Source organism: Oryctolagus cuniculus, chromosome 1 (genome assembly GCF_051225735.1).
Source record: "Oryctolagus cuniculus isolate XC-2025 breed Fujian yellow rabbit chromosome 1, ASM5122573v1, whole genome shotgun sequence".
Taxonomy (NCBI): Eukaryota; Metazoa; Chordata; class Mammalia; order Lagomorpha; family Leporidae; genus Oryctolagus; species Oryctolagus cuniculus.
The window spans coordinates 212951393-212970919 of NC_142867.1; the positions used below are offsets into that span (position 1 = coordinate 212951393).

Here is a 19527-nt window from a genome sequence, read left to right on the forward strand (position 1 = left end):
GTCCCTCTCTAATCTGCCTTTCAAATAAATAAACCTTAAGGAAAAAAAAACAAAATACAGGCCGCCGCCACGGCTCACTAGGCTAATCCTCCGCCTGCAGCGCTGGCACACCGGGTTCTAGTCCCGGTCAGGGTGCCGGATTCTGTCCCGGTTGCTCCTCTTCCAGTCCCGCCCTCTGCTGTGGCCTGGGAGTGCAGTGGAGGATGGCCCAAGTGCTTGGGTCCTGCACCCGCATGGGAGACCAGAAGAAGCACCTGGCTCTTGGCTTCAGATCAGCGCGGAGCGTCAGCCACAGCACACTGGCTGCAGCGGCCATTGGAGGGTGAGCCAACAGCAAAAGGAAGACCTTTCTCTCTGTCTCTCTCTCTCACTGTCCACTCTGCCTGTCAAAAAACAAAACAAAACAAAACAAATGGAACAGAAATGCCAGCCAGATTCACCATTTAAGAGACGTTTAAGACCACCTAGCTAATTAATAACTTATTAAAAAAAGGTACTACATTGGATAATGTGAGAGTTTGAGTTTGACAAGAGGTAAAAATGTAGCTTTGTTAATGAACAAAATGACAGGGACTAGGGGAGCAGCTGAGAGAGGCATAACCTGCAAAAGGCCTCTCCTTACCAGAAACAATGAAGAGGAAAAATGAAAGAAGTCCAAGAGCGATTGACTCAAGAAAAGTTCACAGAGAGTAAAAAGTGCACATGAATCTCATTCAGCAACAGTCTTCAATACATGGACTACTGAAGGCATGATGGGAGTTTCTGGCCAGAGCCCACAAAGCATGCACAACTTGGAGATAATGCAAGACCATTGCTTTCTAGTACCCAATCTACTTGTGCTGAGGCAAAGTCTGGCTGCAGATGGAGGGAGGAAGAATCAGGGAGGCCAGGATTCCACCCTGCCTCCCAGAGCAACGCTAGAACACTGAGAACACAGGAGGGTACTGAGAGGATAGCAGGGTGAGGGTGGCAGGGGAACTCTCTCAAGCAAGTCAAGTGGTGGTGAGAGCCAGGCTAGGGGCCTGCTGATGGACGGCTGAGGCAAACAGCCCATTGCATCTTCGTTAGTCGCAGGCTTGAGCGACCTCGAAACTGCTTCGATTTTGTTTCTCACTGACATTTGCACCGCTCATATCAGTCTCTCAAAATGAGGTGAGGGTCTTAAAAAATCCCAGTCGTTCACTGCTTTAGCATTGACAGTTACCAGGAAACTCAAGACAGAACACTGGCTACCCATGGAAAGCAGTCCCTGAAGGAAATGAGAGCATCAGTGTCATCCCTACCTGATAGCTTCCTCCACAGACTGGCCAATAATATTAGACGAGGGGCCTGGCTGAGAGAGCGGCGTCAGGCTTATCACCCACTTCACTGGCTTGTAGTACTCATCACTGGAACTTAACAGATAAAACAGTGTGGTCAGGAAAATGACCTGCAAAACAAAGCACAGTTTCTCCTAAAAACTCACATTGGATACGACAGGCAGACAACCTCTGCAAATGCAAAACAGAACCAAGAGCACACCCCACCCGGGAAGGAAGTGTGATCCGCCCTTATCTAGCGTACGTACCAGGGAGAGCACGAAATTGAGCAGGGCAGTCCCGCTGTAGAAGAGGATGGTCAGGAGTGCGGTGACCGTGGTGAAAAGCAGGCTCACGTTCCGGCTCATAACAATCCACAGAGACTCCAGGATCTGAGCAAGAGGGAAGGCTGGGTGTCAGAACCGACCCTCAACAAAGACGTTTCTAGAGCCATCTGCTGTGCTTTTCATACAGTCTTTTTTTTTTAAGATTTATTTTATTTATTTGAAAGACAGAGTTACAGAGAGAGGTAGAGACAGAGAGAGAGGTTTTCCATCCGCTGGTTCACTCCCCAGATGGCCGCAATGGCCAGAGCTGTGCCGATCCGAAGCCAGGAGCCAGGAGCTTCTTCCGGGTCTCCCACGCAGGCACAGGGGCCCAAGGACTTGGGCCATCTTCTACTGCTTTCCCAAGCCATAGCAGAGAGCTGGATTGGAAAAGGAGCAGCCGGAACTAGAACTGGTGCCCATATGGGATGCCGGCGCTTCAGGCCAGGGCTTTAACCCGCTGCACCACAGCGCCAGCCACTTCCTACAGTCTTTTAAGTATCTTAAACTCAAAAGACAAGAACTGAGGATTATCCTAAATGAAAAAAAAAATCCACTGAAAACATCTGTATGTTCAATAGTAAGAAAAATGGTTAAGTAAAATATAGGGAATTCACTTCAAATAATATTAGTCATCAAAAATATCTCTACTAAAATCTAGGAAAGCACTTTATGATATAACGCTAAGCTTAGAAACCAGAATATAGGGGCTAACATTACGGTGTAGTGGGTAAAGCTGCATCTGAAATGCCAGCATCACATATGGACACCAGTTCAAGTCTCTGCTGCTCCACTTCCAATCCAGATCCCTGCTAATGGCCTGGGAAAGCAGCGGAAGATGGACCTAGTACTTAGGCCCCTGTCAAGTGTGTGGGAGACCCGGAAGAAGCTCCTGGCTCCTGACTTCAGCCTGGCCCAATCCCAGCTCCTATGGGTATTTGGGCAGTGAACTGGATGATGGAAGACATCTTTCTGTCTCTCCCTCTCTCTCTTTCAAATAAATCTTAAAAAAAAAAAGCAGAATGTAAGAATTTTACACGTTGTCTGTTTGTAACTATGTAAAAATGGCATGTATGGAAAAAAAATATCTACAGGAGAAAATGCAAGCAAACAACTGTGGTTATATTTGCCCTAGAGGATCATAGACACAGGTCACAAAGTGCTAGCATTTGTCTTATTAGGTGCCTACCCTCTATCATCCCCACGACCAACCTGGATTCATCAACCAATATAAAAAGCATCACTGATATAATTTATTAAAATCACAATAAAAGTAATGAATAGGCAGGGTTAAAGGCAGAGTTCTGCTGAAAATCATTCCTGACACAGCAACAACTATGATACTCAGACCTACTGAGTTTGGCTGACCCATCACCTACTAATTCACAAGAACCACATATGGAGACAGAAGTTATTAAAGGAAGATGTACAATGTTTACAGCACACAGGCATGTTTCCAGTTCCTATCTCTTTGTGAAACTGACATCCCTTATGTCTGTTCTATTCTTCCCAAGTGGATTTCCCTCCCTCCTAATAAAAACATGGCAGCAAAACAATTAGGAAAACTCCTTCTGTAAGAGTTTTCAAAATGCTTCCACAAACCGCAGCACAATGCAGTGAGCACAGCAAGGCAGGTGATATCATCTCTGTTTGACAGGTATACAAACTGAAGCTCAGAGATTTTTTTTAAAAACTTGTCCATGGGCACAGAGCTAAGAAGCAGAAACAGAGCTGGGACCAGAACTCATAATGTCTGATTTTTATTTTGGGGCCATACACAAAACAGCAGCACTGCTTTCTGTCACATGTCCAGTCTATGCCATCTGTTCTGTGAAAGGCCTACCCATTCCATTCCTGCTTCAAATGCACCATTTATAAAGGCACATTTTGTTGCCCTCCACATTTCTTGCAAATCTCAGCTCAGTCTTTAGAAGAGAACTTCAGTAGGCTGGTTTCATTTACAAAAACTCCTTACATAAAAATCCTGAAAATGTTTCCCAATGCCTACAAAAATATGCATGACTGACCGTTTGACCTTGTGGGATAACGAATGAATGAACAACACCAGTGATTCCAAGAAACAAACCAACAATGCCTTTACTTGTGATTTTGACAAGCAGTCTTTTGGGGGCTTCAGTCATTCTGGAATTTTTCATTAAAAAAAATTAAATAGTTTCTGAGTCACATGGATCGAAAACCCCCTGTGGTAATTCTTCAGAAATTAACCAAATTACATTGACTGTAGATGACAACAACAATCAAGTAACTTTATTTGAAAGAAAGAATCATCTGGAGAAATTTTTTTGAAAGGACATCTCCAAGAATACTAACTAAGTCCTAAAGACAAAGTAGTTTTAGTGTATACACTGGGCTTAGAAAGGAGGAAATCAGTACAGGAAGGAGAAATAAGGCCCCTGAAACTGTGAAAACAAAATGGAACTGTGCAAAAAAATGTTACCCAAAAGCAGAAAACATGAGCCAAGTTGGGCGGCCTCACCATCTTCCAGCTGTTCTCACCCTTTCCTTCGAGCCTACCGCCTCTGATTATTAGTTTGGCTTCCCAGGTCCTCACTAAGAGCCATTAGCTTACCTTCTACGGAGCCAGTGAAGGCGTCTCAAAGGAAGCAGCTCAGGGGCAAAAAAGAGGAAGAACAGAACTGTGCAAGGATGCAGAAGTCCCAGCAGGAACGGGCTATCTCTCTCTGACTCTGAGAGCCTGCGCGCAACCTGGAGACCATGTGAGTTCTGCTGTCCTTCCTTATCTGTCTATAAAGGAAGGAACTGGGCTAGGTGGACTCCAAACACCATTTCAACTCTGCCTCTGCGCTTCTAAACACAAACATCATTGTTGCCCAAGCTGTCATGTGCTTGTGCTTCTCAATTTCTCGGAGAACCTAACAGCACGCTAGATTCTAAAGTAGTGACAAATGAAATTCCACCCAGTTCCAAGAACTTAAAATCTAGTCAGGAAGATCAGGTACTAACATGAAAGTCAAAAACTAAAGAAGAGGGGGCAGGCGTTGCGGCGCAGCAAGTTAAGCTGCCTCTCAGGATGCCTGCACCCCTTTCCAAGCGTCTAGTTACATGAACCAGCAGAAGGAAGGTCTCTCGCTTTGTCTCTCTCAATCTTGGTTTTTGTGGGCATTTGGAGAGTGAGCCAATAGATGAAGATGTCTCTCTTCCTCTCTCTCTCTGTTTTCCAAGTAAACTTTTTCTAACACTGAAAAAAATAAAGTAAAATATCTTCAAGTATCAAAAGAAGGGTAAAAATAATAAATGCAAAAGGAGTGTGAAATTAGGGGACTCTCAATGTATTCTGAAATACACGGGGAAGATTTCTCAAGCAGGATTGGCTCTCAGCAGCCTGTTAACTATGAGACTAAAAAAGAAAACAAAGCAAAGCAACTAAAACCATGAAAGTGTAGCTAAGACACACAGCCTCCTCCAGAGGAAGAAATACAAGTTGGACTGTAACATGACATTACATGAAAAGCTTGGCCTCTGGAGCCAAGGAAAGGCAAACAGAATTGAGTCCTGACTGTTACTTATGGCTAACAATTTAATACCTCTGAGCCCATTATTTTGTTATCAAAATAAGGAAATTACCTTGGCTTCACAGATTCTTTGGAAGAATTAAATTTGAAAATATTTATAAAGCACCTAGTAGGGCTGGGGCTGTGGTGTAGCAGGTAAAGCCACAGCATGCGGTGCCGGCATCCCATATGGGTGCTGGTTCAAGTCCTGGCTGCTCCACTTCCCATCCACCTCTCTGCTATGGACTGGGAAAGCAGTAGAAGATAGCCCAAATTCTTGGGCCCCTGCACCTACATGGGAGACCTGGAAGAAGCTCCTGACTCCTGGCTTCGGATCAACGCAGCTCCAGCTGTGGCGGCCATTTGGGAAGTGAACCAGTGGATGAAAGACCAATCCCCACCCCCTCTGCCTCTCCTTCTCTGTGTAACTCTTTCAAGTAAAATAAATAAATCTTTAAAAAATGAAAAATAATAAAGCACCTAGCACAAAATTTTACAGAAAATAATTTGATATAAAAACCATTATATCATCTGTTCCCTGAACTCTCCACATTCAGTATTTAAATGTGTTGAGTATATGGGAAGTGTAACTTCCTTTTTTTTTTAAATACATAGTTATTTTAGTTTTGAAACCTGCCTATCCTTTTCTTAATAATCTATCAAATTTAGATGATCATTTTTCTGTATTATCTCTCTCTCTTAATTTTATTCAATAATGACAATTAGTAGCACATCCTTTAAAATTCAACTACCAAAGGAATTTTGGGAGAAACCAACAGTCACTATATTACTGGATGATGCAATATCTTGTATATGCACTGGGCATTAAAAAGTTGACTGCAAGGTCCTTGGAAGGGGATGAAACTGGGCTCTCCTACAGTCTGTTAGTTTTTCACTCTTAGGAAGAGATTACAAAGGGTCACTAAAAATTTAAGGACAGCCTAATGGAGGAGAAAGCAAAAAAACCTGAAAGAGATTCAGAGCAAACAAAGCAAAAACACCATTTTAAAACTTTTATTAGTAATAGAATAGAATAATTTTTAAAAATATGGTGCAGGTTAAGCCACTGACTGAAATGTAAGATCCCATATCAGAGCACAGGTTCAAGGCCTGGTTGCTCCATTTCCAATCCAGCTCCCTGGCATATGTGCCTAGGAAAGCAGCAGAAGATGGCCCATGTACTTGAAGCCCTGCCACCCATGTGGCAGACCCAGATAGAGTTCTTGGCTCCTGGCTTTGACCTGGACCAGCCCTAACCATCATGGCCATTTGGGGAATAAAGCAATGGATGGACACTCTCCTTCTCTGTCTTTCCCTCTCTCTGTCACTTTTGATTAAGTAAAATCTTTAAAAATATATATTTTTAATTTTTTTTAAGGAGTGGACATTTTGGTCTAGTGGTTAATATGTCCATATCGGAGTATCTGAGTTGGATTCCCATCTTCAGCTCCTCACTCCAACTTCCTGCCAATGCAGACCCTGGGAAGTAGCAATAGTGGCTCAAGTAATTAGGTTCCTGCCACCTATGTGGGAGATTTGGATTGAGTTCCTGACTCCTGGTTCTGGTTCTGGCTCTGGCTCTGGCACTGGCCCAGTCCCAGCCATTGTGGGCATTTGTGGAGTGAACCAGCAGAAACTCCTTCTCTCTCTGCCTCTCAAAAAAAAACAGAAAAAAAAAATTTAATTAAAATATCCCACAAATAAATAAAAAAAGTCAGAACCTCAGAAAGAACAGCTGGATAATACAAGCATGATAGCAAAAATTAAAAACAATCAAGATTTGTAAAATTAAGTTCATAATATTTCTTAGGAAAAAAAGAAAAGATATTTTGAAAATTAAGGAATCCATCTCAGAGGCCCAACATCTGATCAAGGCATTTGAAAGTCAGACAAGTGGTTCTCAAAGTATGGTCTCCGGACAATCAGAGTCCCCCAAAACCTTTTGGAGGGTCTGCGAGGTAGAGCTATGTTTTTAAACAAGCCTGAAACATTTGCACTTTGACTGTGTTGACAGCTGCATGGATGGTGCAGAGGCAATCAATGGTGGATGAAAATGCTGGAGCTCCAGCAGGACACAAGGCAGTAGCACTCACTGCTCCAGGGTTCTCTGTACTTTTCACCACCTCAAACTCAGCACCAGCTTCCCTTAAGCGTGCCCCATATGCAGGCAGGCATTTGGCACAGTGGCTAAGTCGCTGCCTGCATCCTATATGGGAGCACCTGTCTTGAGGCCCAGCTACTCCACTTCCAACACAGCTTCCTGTTACCATGTACTCTGAGAGGCAGCGGGTGATGCTCAAGTACTTGGGTCCCTGCCACCCACATGGGTGACCCAGACGGAGTTCTAGGCTCCTGGCTTGAGCCTGGCCCAGCCCATGTGTTTTTCTGGCACTTGAGGAGTAGATCAGTGGATGGAAAATCTCTCTCCATCTGTCTCTCTACCTTTCAAATAAAATTAAAATAAGTAAAAATTTAAAAAGAATGTCCCCTTTGAAGAGGTCAAAATGACTGATTTTATTAACTATCAGTCAATCCTTGAGGGCTGTCTTTGAACATTCTGGGTGAATGTTTGCCTGCTGTTTGCCAGGCTGGAGGCAAAGCATGTGCACGAGTAGGCTGGGAGCTGAACTAGTCCACCAACTCACAGACATCATTTCTATGTAGAAGGACAACTGATGGACTTGGGTGTGGCAGAAATTTTCTCAAAAGTGAACAGAGCAAGCCTGTCACTTCAAGGAAAACAACTGACAGCATTTGTTGTCAGCAACAAAATTTGAGATTTCAAAAGAAAAAAAATGTATATAACTTTACAAATTTTACATCGGTCACTGTGAGCTTAACAGCTTCTTAAAACATTTTTTTTCTGATAAGACAGGTGTTAATTAGTCAAGAACCTGATTTTCAAATATTGTTTCAGAAAAGGTTATTAAAAGACCCTCTCTTCTCTAACTTTCTGCTGTAAGGCTGGGTTTTCTTTATCCATTCCAACCAGACCAACGTACTTCAAAAGACTGAATACAGAAGCAGATAAGAGAATCCAGACAATAAGCAGATTTGCAAAAATGTGAAAGGAAGCCATTCTTCTCACTTTTTTGTTTTAGAAAACCGTATTTTCTTTATGTTAACATGTAACGTTACTTAACAAACAAGTAAATATGCACTTTAGAGTCCTCAGACCAAAAAGTTTGAAAACCACTGGACTAGAAAAAACAGAGGAAAGGGATTATCAAAATCTGAAGGACAAGAATTTCTGAATTTAATTCCAAACTGTTACAGCTGCGTCGGGGAAAGGACGGGAAGGGCGTGAGTGCCAGAGGTGCTGTAAGAAAACTCAGGGGAGGCACAAGCATGGCAGGACTTGTACTTTACCTTCATCTTCCATAGTAGGAAGTCAAAAGATAACATCTAAAATGGCAAAACCAAGAAAGAGCAATACAAACATTATTTCAGAAATTCAGAGGTAAACATTCACAGAAGGCTAAGAGATGGACACTGCTCCTGGAGAATGAGACGGAGAGGCGGAGGCACAGAGGAGGCCATTGTTAATTTTTTTAAATAAAAATCTTACCGCACTGACTTTGCAGCTATGGTCAGGTATTACTTTGATAAAAATTAAATTTTCCGAAGAATCCAACATTGCCACCCTAGACTTTTGTAAATCTGACAGAAGCCATAATTTTATTCACAAGACAATTCTTTTTCTCTTTGTGAAAAGCCATGTGCCGGGACACTTGACAAGTGCACTCTGGATAATGAAGCGTGGTAATCAGTCCTCAGCAATGCTGCCAGATGGCACAGGTGCACGGAAGGTGCACAGAGGTGGGGAAGTAGGTGGGGAGACAGCAGGATAAGCCATTGCACATTCCATCTCTCCCATGCAGCCGGAACAACTGTCGAGGGCTTTGCCCACCAGAAAGGCAGGTCCCTCAATAGTAGTCCAGCTGGGGACATCTGGTCACCCCAGAGGACACAGGTACCTAGTTGAGACTCGGAGGGCCTACAGTTCTCTAGGTTACTCTTCAACCACAGAAGAATCAGCTGAGATACACACCTAATGCCTATGGGTATCAGGTATCATTGCAGTGCATTTATAGAGTTCTCAAACCTGCAAATGTCAGGGTATTAAAAACAGGGTAACTGAAGACCTCAAAGTGTGTAAAAAGAACTTGGAATTTCTGTTTTTACTCTGAAGTCTAGTTTAATTACAAATACCATTTCTTACCGAAAGAAACGTCTCGATGTTCTCGTGAACAAAGGAAGCAATATCCTGCCAGTCCAGAATGTCCCCCAGCCAGCTGTTCTGACGACTCACATGCAGCTTGTGCCCTTTGTGCCTCCCAGAATGTGTGATGTTCTACAAACCAAACAGTTCAGAGGTGAAGTGCCCATCTTAATCTACAGAATACAAAGTGTAAACGAGCCATTTTGCTTCAAACTCACTTAAGCACTTCAGTAATGATTCAAAGGTAATAAGCAGGTTGTCATGGCCTCAAAAAATCCATGCGTAATTTTTTTCATACTACACATTTTCCACAAACTTTTTGAAAACCCCTTCAAATGCATGAATTTCAAAACATCTTGTACCAAAATAGATCTATCTTTTAATTCCATTGTCCATGATCTTTTTGACGTTCCTGCATATTAATTATATTAAGACAGTGAATTAATGCCACTACTGCCTGAGTCTCTAGACAGTCTAACATGAAGCCACTGCAATATGCTTCTGTCTACAGCTCACGCCTAGTTCCAGTGGAAGACAGAGCTCTTCCCTTGCAACCCTCAACAGCTTTCTGGGTCTAAATGCTGGAGACTAACCAGCAACTCAAGCAGAGCGTTATGATCTGAGGCTTAAGACCTTGCCATTTAAAAACTTCAATAAATGAAAGTCCAGTGTTAATACTATCTAGGAGATCAGTCTAACTTTACAATGGAAAGCCTCAGCTAACACAACTCACCTTTACAAACCAAGAGTGATACAGTCTGTCCCAAAGTTCCAGTACTTGCTTTTCAATTACAGCAGTGTTGTTCATCTTATCTCCTAGAATTTTATGAAGCTAGAAAAAATACAGATAGAATCTGGTTTAATACTTCAAACCACAATCCAGTAAAATTAAACCCCCTGGTTCTGTATTTCCAGTCAATGTCCTTTCCTCTCTCATCTTTTTTTATTTCTTTTCTTTTCTCTGAGAGAACTACTGGAGGGTACCAGAGACTGGGGGCACACAAATGCCATGAGTATCAGTGACTTATCTGATCCATCTGTGCAAAGAATCTTCCCTCTTACCTCAGCGCCCACCCAGTAAACGCAAGTCTCAAGTTACATTTATCGCTTTACCAAGAATTCACAGAACTTTAAGTAAAATGTCAGGGCCTTCACTATAAATACAAGTCCTTGTCTTAGTTTGATTGCCAAGAAGTCTGGTCTCAGATAGTGATGACTGGTCAGACTGGCTTCTGGGTTTGTGGGAATCAAGTTCAATGAGACAATGTGATTAGAGGAAGGCTACTGATTATATTATCTACCATTTCTTATTACTTAAACCATATTGTAATATTAAAAATTTTTCAATAATTGGTAACCAATTATTTATTCTTTTTTTTTTTTTTTTTTTTTTAGTGAGAGAGTGGCCATTCTGCCATACTTGATTACAATATGTATTTACTGGGGACTGGCGCTGTGGCATAGAAGGTAAAACCACCACCTGCAGTGCCAGCATCCCATATGGGCACTGGTTTGAGTCCCAACTGCTCCACTTCTAATCTAGCTCTCTGGAATGGCCTGGGAAAGCAGTAGAAGATGGCCCCTGCACCCATGTGGAAGACCTGGAAGAAGCTCCTGGCTCCTGATCAGCACAGCTCTGGCTATTGCAGCCATCTGGGGAGTGAACCAGTGAACAGAATGTATCTCTCTCTCTCTCTCTCTCTCTCTCTCTCTCTCTCTCTGCCTTTGCCTCTCTGTAACTCTGCCATTAAAATAAAATAAATAAATCCTTTTAAGAAATACGTATTTACTTACTTTTTGTCCACTTGATGTTGGCCCTAGAGATACCTGAACTAGTTATTAGACATCTTTGATGTAAATATGCCTTCATTATTTAATTAATTTATTCATAAAGGAAACACAAACTAGTAAATATAATAAAATCCATTTACCTTTGCAAAGTATTCTATATTCTATGACAACCCCAAGAGTTAGAAAAGACTTTGTCATCACCTTTGCTCTTTTAAGATGACAGAACAACTGCGAAGGGTCTATGACATGCCCAGGGTCATGCAGCTAAGTGGCAGAGTCAGGGTTAAAAGTTCTCTGATGTTCTTTCAACTACAGCATAGGCAGGCTATGAACAGATAACATCCAACAAAGAAAGTTACCCCAAATGATTAAAAGCCACAATTACTCAGAGTCTAACTTCCTTGGGTTACTTTGAATGCACCATGAAGGTCAGACCCGCTCATGACTTCCTACTACCAATCCTCCCTCTCTTGTCAGCCTCAGAGATGTCCTAACCAGAAGAGGCTTCAAACTGTCAGTCAGCCTTCAGTCCAGGCTGTCCAACCACAGTAGCCCATCTCTTTACACAGTGTCTCTCTCTCTCACCAGAGTGGTGAATAACTCTAAAATACCACAACTATTAAAGGAAAGGGCAGTCAGGCATAATTTCACATGTTATGAAACACTCCTTCCAAAACTGTGGTGCTGTTAACCACAAGGGAACACTCAGGCACAGGCTACTGTGAAGTCACAAGGAGAGCAGAGTCTAAGGGACTTATCACTGCTATTAGAAGCATTGCTCGCTGGTGCCACGTCTCACTAGGCTAATCCTCCGCCTTGCAGCACCGGCACACCGGGTTCTAGTCCCAGTCGGGGCGCCGGATTCTGTCCCGGTTGCCCCTCTTCCAGGCCAGCTCTCTGCTGTGGCCAAGTGCTTGGGCCCTGCACCCCATGGGAGACCAGGAGAAGCACCTGGCTCCTGGCTTCAGATCAGCGCGGTGCGCCGGCCGTGCCGGCCATTGGAGGGTGAATGAACGGCAAAAGGAAAACCTTTCTCTCTGTCTCTCTCTCTCACTGTCCACTCTGCCTGTTAAAAAAAAAAAAAGAAGAAGAAGAAGCATCGCTCAAGCACATGTACTGTTGGTGGTGGATGACAAGCTGTCTGCACATGAAAAAGCACGAAAGCATTAAGAGCTGTCAGGATGCCATCTGAAAACCCTCTAACCTAAGACAAATAACCTCATCTCTAGAACAGGACTGATACATGCCAGTGGGTAGTACTCTATAATCATCTTACCTTTTTTTTAAAAGATTTATTTTTTTATTTATTTGAAAGACAGAGTTAGAGAGGTAGAGACAGAGAGAGAGGTCTTCCATCCGCTGGTTCACTCTCCAGATGGCCGCAATGGCCAGAGCTGTGCAGATCTGAAGCCAGGAGCCAAGAGCCCCCTCCAAGTCTCCCACGTGGGCGCAGGGGCCCAAGGACATAGCCATCCTCCAATGCCTTCCCAGGCCATAGCAGAGAGCTGGATTGGAAGAAGAGCAGCCGGGATTAGAACCGGCACCCACATGGACACCAGCGCCCCAGGCCAGGGCTTCAACCCACTGCGCCACAGCACTGGCCCCAATCATCTTACTTAAAACCTCAGGGGCAGGGCAGGTGCTCAGTGCAGTGGCTAAGATGCCACTTGGATGGCACATCTCATATTGCAGTGAATGGGTTTGAATCCCAACTCCACTTCTAATTACAGATTCCTGTTAATGTGAATGCTGGGAAGGCAGCAGATGATGGCTCAAACACTTGGGTTCCTGCTACCCACGTGAGACCCACATGGGAATGAGCTACTGGCTCCTGATTTTAGCTTGGTACAGTCCTGGATATTGCAGGCATTTAGAGAGTAAAACAGAAAATGGAAGGCCTCTGTCTGTCTCTGTCTTTCAAAGAAATAAGTTTTTCTTTTTGAAAGATTTATTTAGTTATTTGAAAGAGTTATGGGGGTGAGGGAGAGAGAAAGAGATCTTCCATCCACTGGTTCACTCCCCAAATGGCCCCAGGGCTGGGGCTGGGCCAGGAGCTTCTTCCAAGTCTCCCATGTGGGTGCAGGGGCCCAAGTACTGGGCCATTTTCCACTGCTTTCGCAGGCCATAACAGAGAGCTGGATCAGAAGTGGAGCAGCCGGGTCTCAAACCAGTGTCCATATGGGAAGCCAGCACTGCAGACAGCAGCTTCAACCCACAGCGCCAGCCCAAAGTAATGTTTTTTAAAAAGAAAGATCATACCGAGCAAAAAGTTCAAGCAAATATGTTGAGTGAGGAACACAAACAGGGAAGCCCTGAGTAGAACCCAAACACTATGCAGTGTTCACAGGACACAAGGGTGCGGGCGGACAGGCAGGAACCTTCTCTGTTCTTCGCCACGCACACCCTAAAACACTCTCCTTTTCTGGGCGTGACAATTCTTCGCTAGCTTCTGCCCACACTAGACTTTAGCTCTTGTAACCCAATTCTTCTGAGTCTTAGCTGGATAAGATCTCAGGCTCCTTTTGAAAGCTACCTCTCCAGTTTCAACGATTGCTTTGTTTAATAATTTTACTGAGATATCATTCACACACTTTGCAATTCACCAAGTATGCAATTCAAGGGTTTTTAAAAGATTCATAGTTACATAACCATTACTACTGATTTTAAAACATTTTCTGGCCAGCGCCGTGGCTCACTAGGCTAATCCTCCACCTGCGGCACCAGTACCCCGGTTTCTAGTCCTGGTTGGGGTGCCGGATTCTGTCCCGGTTGCTCCTCTTCCAGGCCAGCTCTCTGCTGTGGCCTGGGAGTGCAGTGGAGGATGGCCCAGTTCCTTGGGCCCTGCACCCGCAAGGGAGACCAGGAGAAGCACCTGGCTCCTGGCTTTGGATTAGTGCAGTGCACCGGCCGTAGTGGCCATTTTGGGGGTGAACCAGCGGAAGGAAGACCTTTCCCTCTGTCTCTCTCTCACTGTCTAACTCTGCCTGTCAAAACAAACAAACAAACAAACAAACAAAATATTTTGTTTACCCCAAAAGGAAGCTCCACATCAATTCTCTGTCCTACCCTGTCTCACAGACAGCTAAATTTCTCCTAACCCTAGGGACCACTGCTTGCGTTCTGCCTCCACGTACTTGCCTCCCCTGAACAATTCATATAAATAGAATCATATATATGCCTTTGAGACTATTTCTTTCATTTAGCATGATTTTTTTCCCAAGGTTTATCCAAATGCTGTAGCATTTACCAGTCTTCATTCCTTTTTAGGGCCAAATAATACTCCATCATGTGACTACACATCTTTGATTTATCCATCCATCCATCTATCAGTTGATACTTATGTTTAGATATTATTGTTTTGTCTTAAAAATCAGAATCACATGCAATTTATAATTTATGTTATCAATGTCCATCCCCCTTTAGCTATCTTTTCTTTTAAAATCTTAAGCAAAAGATTTCATATCTCTCTATTCTGTAAGTAATCAGAAATACCTAAAAATCAAACGCCTGACGGCTGGTGTAGTAGGTTAATCCTCCGCCTGCAACGCCGGCATCCCATATGGGCACCGGTTCTAATCTCAGCTGCTCCTCTTCCAATCCAGCTCTCTGCTGTGGCCTGGGAAAACAGTGGAAGATGGCCCAAGTACCTAGGCCCCTGCACCTGCATGGGAGACCGGGAAGAAGCACCTGGCTTTGGATCGGCGCAGCCCCAGCTATTGTGGCCATTTGGGGAGTGAACCAACGGAAGGAAGACCTTTGTCTCTGTCTCACCCTCTCACTATTTGTAACTCTACCTCTCAAAAAAAAAAAAAAAAAAAATCAAATGCCTGGCGCTGGCATTGTGGTGCAGCAGATTAAGCCATCTTCAAGGCCAGCACTACATGTAAGAGCGCTGGTTTGAGTCCCAGTTGCTCCACTTCCAATCCAGTTTACTGCTAATGGACCTGGGAAGGCCATGGAAAATGGCCCAAACGCTTGGGCTCCTGCCACCTATGTGGGAAACCAGATAGAGTTCCTGGCTCCTGGTTACAGCCTGGTCCAGACCTCATTGTTGTGTCCATTTGGAGAATGAAGCAGCAGATGGAAGCTCACTTGTTTGCTTGTTCTTTTTCTTTCTCCCTCTCCCTTTCATTCTCTCTCTATGCTGCTCTACCTTTCAAATAAATAAATCTTTAAAAAAAATCCTAATTTCTCCCAAATACATCAAGTAAGAATCAGATGGCCAAGCTTTACACAAAATAACACACTTCTATAAGTCTAACAGCTTCCTGCAATGGCTGGATCTTCCTTCTATAACCCTTCTGAGATGTACATGTACATACTTATTTTTAAGTTATTCAATAAATCTTTTAAAATAATCTGTCATATGACAATTTCAAGAAAATCAGTAACATACCTTTCTCTCAGTTTTTGTGTGTGTGTGTGTGTGTGTGTTTGTTTGTTTTACAGGCAGAGTGGACAGTGAGAGACAGAGACAGAGAGAAAGGTCTTCCTTTTGCCCTTGGTTCACCCTCCACTGGCACACTTCTGGCTCTGCACCTTCACTCACATCAGTAGAATACACTTTTCCTTGATCTGCCAGGGTTTATGTCCACTCCTAAATGAAAACGCTTCCTCTGGTCCCAGGCACATGCTTCTAGCATACTATAGCAGAATGAACAAGTCTGAAACCAAGCTCTGCAATTCACCACCTGACCATCAGGGATTTACTCGGTCTAGCTCAGTCTGGTCCCTGAAAGAAGTCATCTGTGAAGAAGGCACAACGGTCCAGACTACTGAAGGCTTCTTGGAAAGATTACATGAAACTAACTGAATACTGCCAGGCACTGTTGCCTTCAGATAAAAGGACTTAACATGCTACTGATACCATAAGGTACGAATTGACCACCGCAGCTTAGTGGGTATCCGAATAATGAAATCAGATCTATCTTGAAAATGAAGTAAATGACCAACCCTCACACTGTTCAATGTGATCACGCAGATGGCTACACTTCATGGCATGTCACTTGTCAATCTGTAGACTTAAGCCTATTTCAAAAACGGAAACTGGGGGCCAATGTTGTGGCATAGCAGATAAAACTGCTGCCTGTGACACCGGCATTCCATACGGGCGCAAGTTTGAGACCCAGCTGCTCTACTTCCAATCCGGCTCCCTGCTGATGTGCCTGGGAAGGCAGTGAAGGATGGCCCAAATGCTTGGGCCCCCACATCCATGTGGGGAGACCTGGAAGAAGCTCCTGGCTCTTAGTTTCGGCCTGGCCCAATCCTGGGTGTTGCCACCATTTGTGGGGTGGACCACCAGATGGTGGATCAATCAATCTCTCTCCCTCTCTCTGACTCTGCCATTCATATACATAAATAGTCTTTATTTAAAAAATGGAAATTGTCCTACATAATTTCAAACAAAGCAAAATGTCACTGCCAGCGACTATCCCGCAGAGAAAGCCGTAAGAAAGGCTCTCCCCTACCTTGTGGGTTATCCATTCTCGTCCATACTGATACACGTTGTTAGCTGCGGAATTCAGGGCCCTTTGGACCACCTGTGCCTCGGGAAGCCAACTGAAGTAAAATAAATAAAAATGAAATCAGAAACAAAAAAGTATGCTTTTAGTGTACTGTAACAATTGTGCTTTGAACGTGATGCACGTAAGCAGACCAATTGTTGATCAGTCATCAAGGCAAAGATACAAAGCAGGATTTCACAAGGAGGAATCCTCGACTTGCAGGCCCAACTGGCCTAATTCTAAGAGTCAGGGTTTCCCTTCAAACTTTCCTTAGCTTTACACCCACTGCCTCCATAACCTGCCTTGCATTCTACCCTGGGAATTCCTTCTCTGTCTACACGTCCGGGGTCATTTGCCCAATTCAGCACTAAGGGAAGTAGTTCTGGGACTCTGGGATATGCGGATCTGGGACAAGGTTCTCAGTGTGGTCCACAGAGCAGTAGCATCAGAACTGCTAGGAAACCTATTAGAAACTAAAATGCTTCGAATTGACCTCAATCTGCTGAACAGAAAAATCTGGGCCTGGACCCTGCCTATGCACCTTAACAAACTGCAGGTGATTCTGATGCATAATTAGGGTTTGAGAACCGCTGGGCCAGGAAAGTGAACTGGGGAAGAGCACAAAGCAGTAAGAGAATGAATAATTATTTTCAATCTTTAATTCACGGAAGACCATTTGTGAAAGATTTATTTATTTATTTGAAAGTCAGAGAGAGAGAGAGAGAGAGAGAGAGAGAGAGAGAGACACAAGGTGAGGGGAGAAGGAGAGGGGGAGAGACAGATTGATCTTCTGTTTGCTGGTTTACTCCCCAGATGGCCACAATGCTCAGGGCTGGGCCAGGCAGAAGCCAGGAACCAAGAACTTCTTCCAAGTGGCAGAATACCAGTTTGAATCCCAGCTGCGAATGAGAATGCAGCCTTTTTTTTTTTTTTTCCACTGCTCCACTTCTGATCCAGCTCTGTACCAGTGCAACTGGGAAAGCAGGGGATGATGGCCCAAGTACTTGGGCCCCTGCCACCTATGTGGAAGACCTAGATGGAGCTCTAGGCTCCTGGCATCAGCCCAGACCAACCCCAGCCATTGCAGTAATTTGGGGAGTGAACCAAAAGACAGAAGATCTCTCTCGCTCTCCTCTGTCCTATCATTCTGTCTTTGAAACAAAAAATCTTTAAAAAGGGAGCAAGTGAGTCAACTGCCTCTGACAACCACACAAGTTATGAGGACTAAAAAAGCGATGGTCCTTTCCCCAGAAAAACCAGGTTAGAGGTAGGGGAAGACTGGGGATCAATTAAGAAGTAGACTGTCAAATTAAAAGTGGCTTGAATCTTAAGAACTAACACTTCATCCTACACTCTAAAAGCTTAAAGTAGAGATCAATTTGGGCAAATTCCTCAATTTAAATATTTCTCAGCAAGACAAGATTTTAGAGACACTTATAATGATTTTAAAGTATAAGGATATGAACATGAAATTTGGTTCACTAAAGAGGAATGTGATTTTGGAGAAGTTAATTTTTTTTTTTTTTGACAGGCAGAGTGGACAGTGAGAGAGAGAGACAGAGAGAAAGGTCTTCCTTTGCCGTTGGTTCACCCTCCAATGGCCGCCGCTGCAGCCGGCGCACCGCGCTGATCCGATGGCAGGAGCCAGGAGCCAGGTGCTTTTCCTGGTCTCCCATGGGGTGCAGGGCCCAAGCACCTGGGCCATCCTCCACTGCACTCCCTGGCCATAGCAGAGAGCTGGCCTGGAAGAGGGGCAACCGGGACAGAATGCGGCGCCCCGACCGGGACTAGAACCTGGTGTGCCGGCGCCGCAAGGTGGAGGATTAGCCTATTGAGCCACAGCGCCGGCCTTTGGAGAAGTTAATTTAAACAGCTTTTAAACTACTCTGGTATTTATACACTTAGAAGTGGCCTGAAGAAATTGCTGAATACTTTTAATTATGAGGTACCATACTTTCAGGAGGAAAATTACATCCTGAGAGTTAATTCAAAATGTGGAGATTGGCCGGTGCCGCAGCTCACTAGGCTAATCCTCCGCCTTGCGGCGCCGGCACACGGGGTTCTAGTCCCGGTCGGGGCGCCGGATTCTGTCCCGGTTGCCCCTCTTCCAGGCCAGCTCTCTGCTGTGGCCAGGGAGTGCAGTGGAGGATGGCCCAAGTCCTTGGGCCCTGTACCCCATGGGAGACCAGGAGAAGCACCTGGCTCCTGCCATCGGATCAGCGCGGTGCACAGGCCACAGCGCGCCAGCCGCGGCGGCCATTGGAGGGTGAACCAACGGCAAAGGAAGACCTTTCTCTCTGTCTCTCTCTCTCACTGTCCACTCTGCCTGTCAAAAAAATAAATAAATAAATAAATTTTTAAAAATGTGGAGATTCACAAAGACACGGGGAAGGCTCACCAGTGGCTGACCAACTTCAGCCAGGCCTGAGGAAAAGTCTCGCTGGCAGCTGAGAACACACTCTCCATCAATGTTCTCAAGCAGGCGTCCAGAGAGAGAAACAGGTGATGACAGCTGTTGTGAGGCCAAGTCCAAGGCATTGGCTCAGTCCCTACCTCTCCATAATGAATGTCTTCTGGGAGCCACAGGGCCAGAAAACCTGAGTAACCTTAGCTGAACTGGGATGTGCCTCGGCCTCATCCTACCACACAGCCACAAAGCTGAGCTCTGTCGGAGTCTTTTCACCACGAAGTCTCCTACTCCCCGTGCACAGAGCCGCCTCAGAACGGTCTTAGGAGTTCATACTGCCTGCCCTCGCCCTTCTGACCTGGCCCGACAGAGAACAGCCATGTTTTACAATGATTTAATTCAGGGGCAGGTGCTGTGGCGCAGCGGGTAAAGCCGCCACCTGCAGT

General features: G+C 44.5%; 1 protein-coding gene across 8 annotated transcripts in view; it reads right to left on the reverse strand.

Annotated features, from left to right (window-relative positions):
- TMEM245 (transmembrane protein 245) overlaps nucleotides 1-19527 on the reverse strand; it is a 102722-nt gene that overhangs the window by 31453 nt on the left and 51742 nt on the right. For 4 of the 8 annotated variants that reach the window (XM_051843365.3, XM_051843366.3, XM_089319277.1 and 1 more), the window contains 6 exons: nucleotides 16639-16729; nucleotides 10113-10211; nucleotides 9380-9511; nucleotides 8527-8562; nucleotides 1568-1690; nucleotides 1284-1429 (listed from right to left, as the gene is read on the reverse strand). In XM_051843365.3, the coding sequence (XP_051699325.3) occupies nucleotides 1284-1429; nucleotides 1568-1690; nucleotides 8527-8562; nucleotides 9380-9511; nucleotides 10113-10211; nucleotides 16639-16729 (627 nt within the window). Of the gene's footprint in view, nucleotides 1-1283; nucleotides 1430-1567; nucleotides 1691-8526; nucleotides 8563-9379; nucleotides 9512-10112; nucleotides 10212-11371; nucleotides 11496-16638; nucleotides 16730-19527 lie in introns of all 8 variants that reach the window. The other 4 variants (XR_016224761.1, XR_016224762.1, XM_008255796.5 and 1 more) reach the window with 2 other exon arrangements.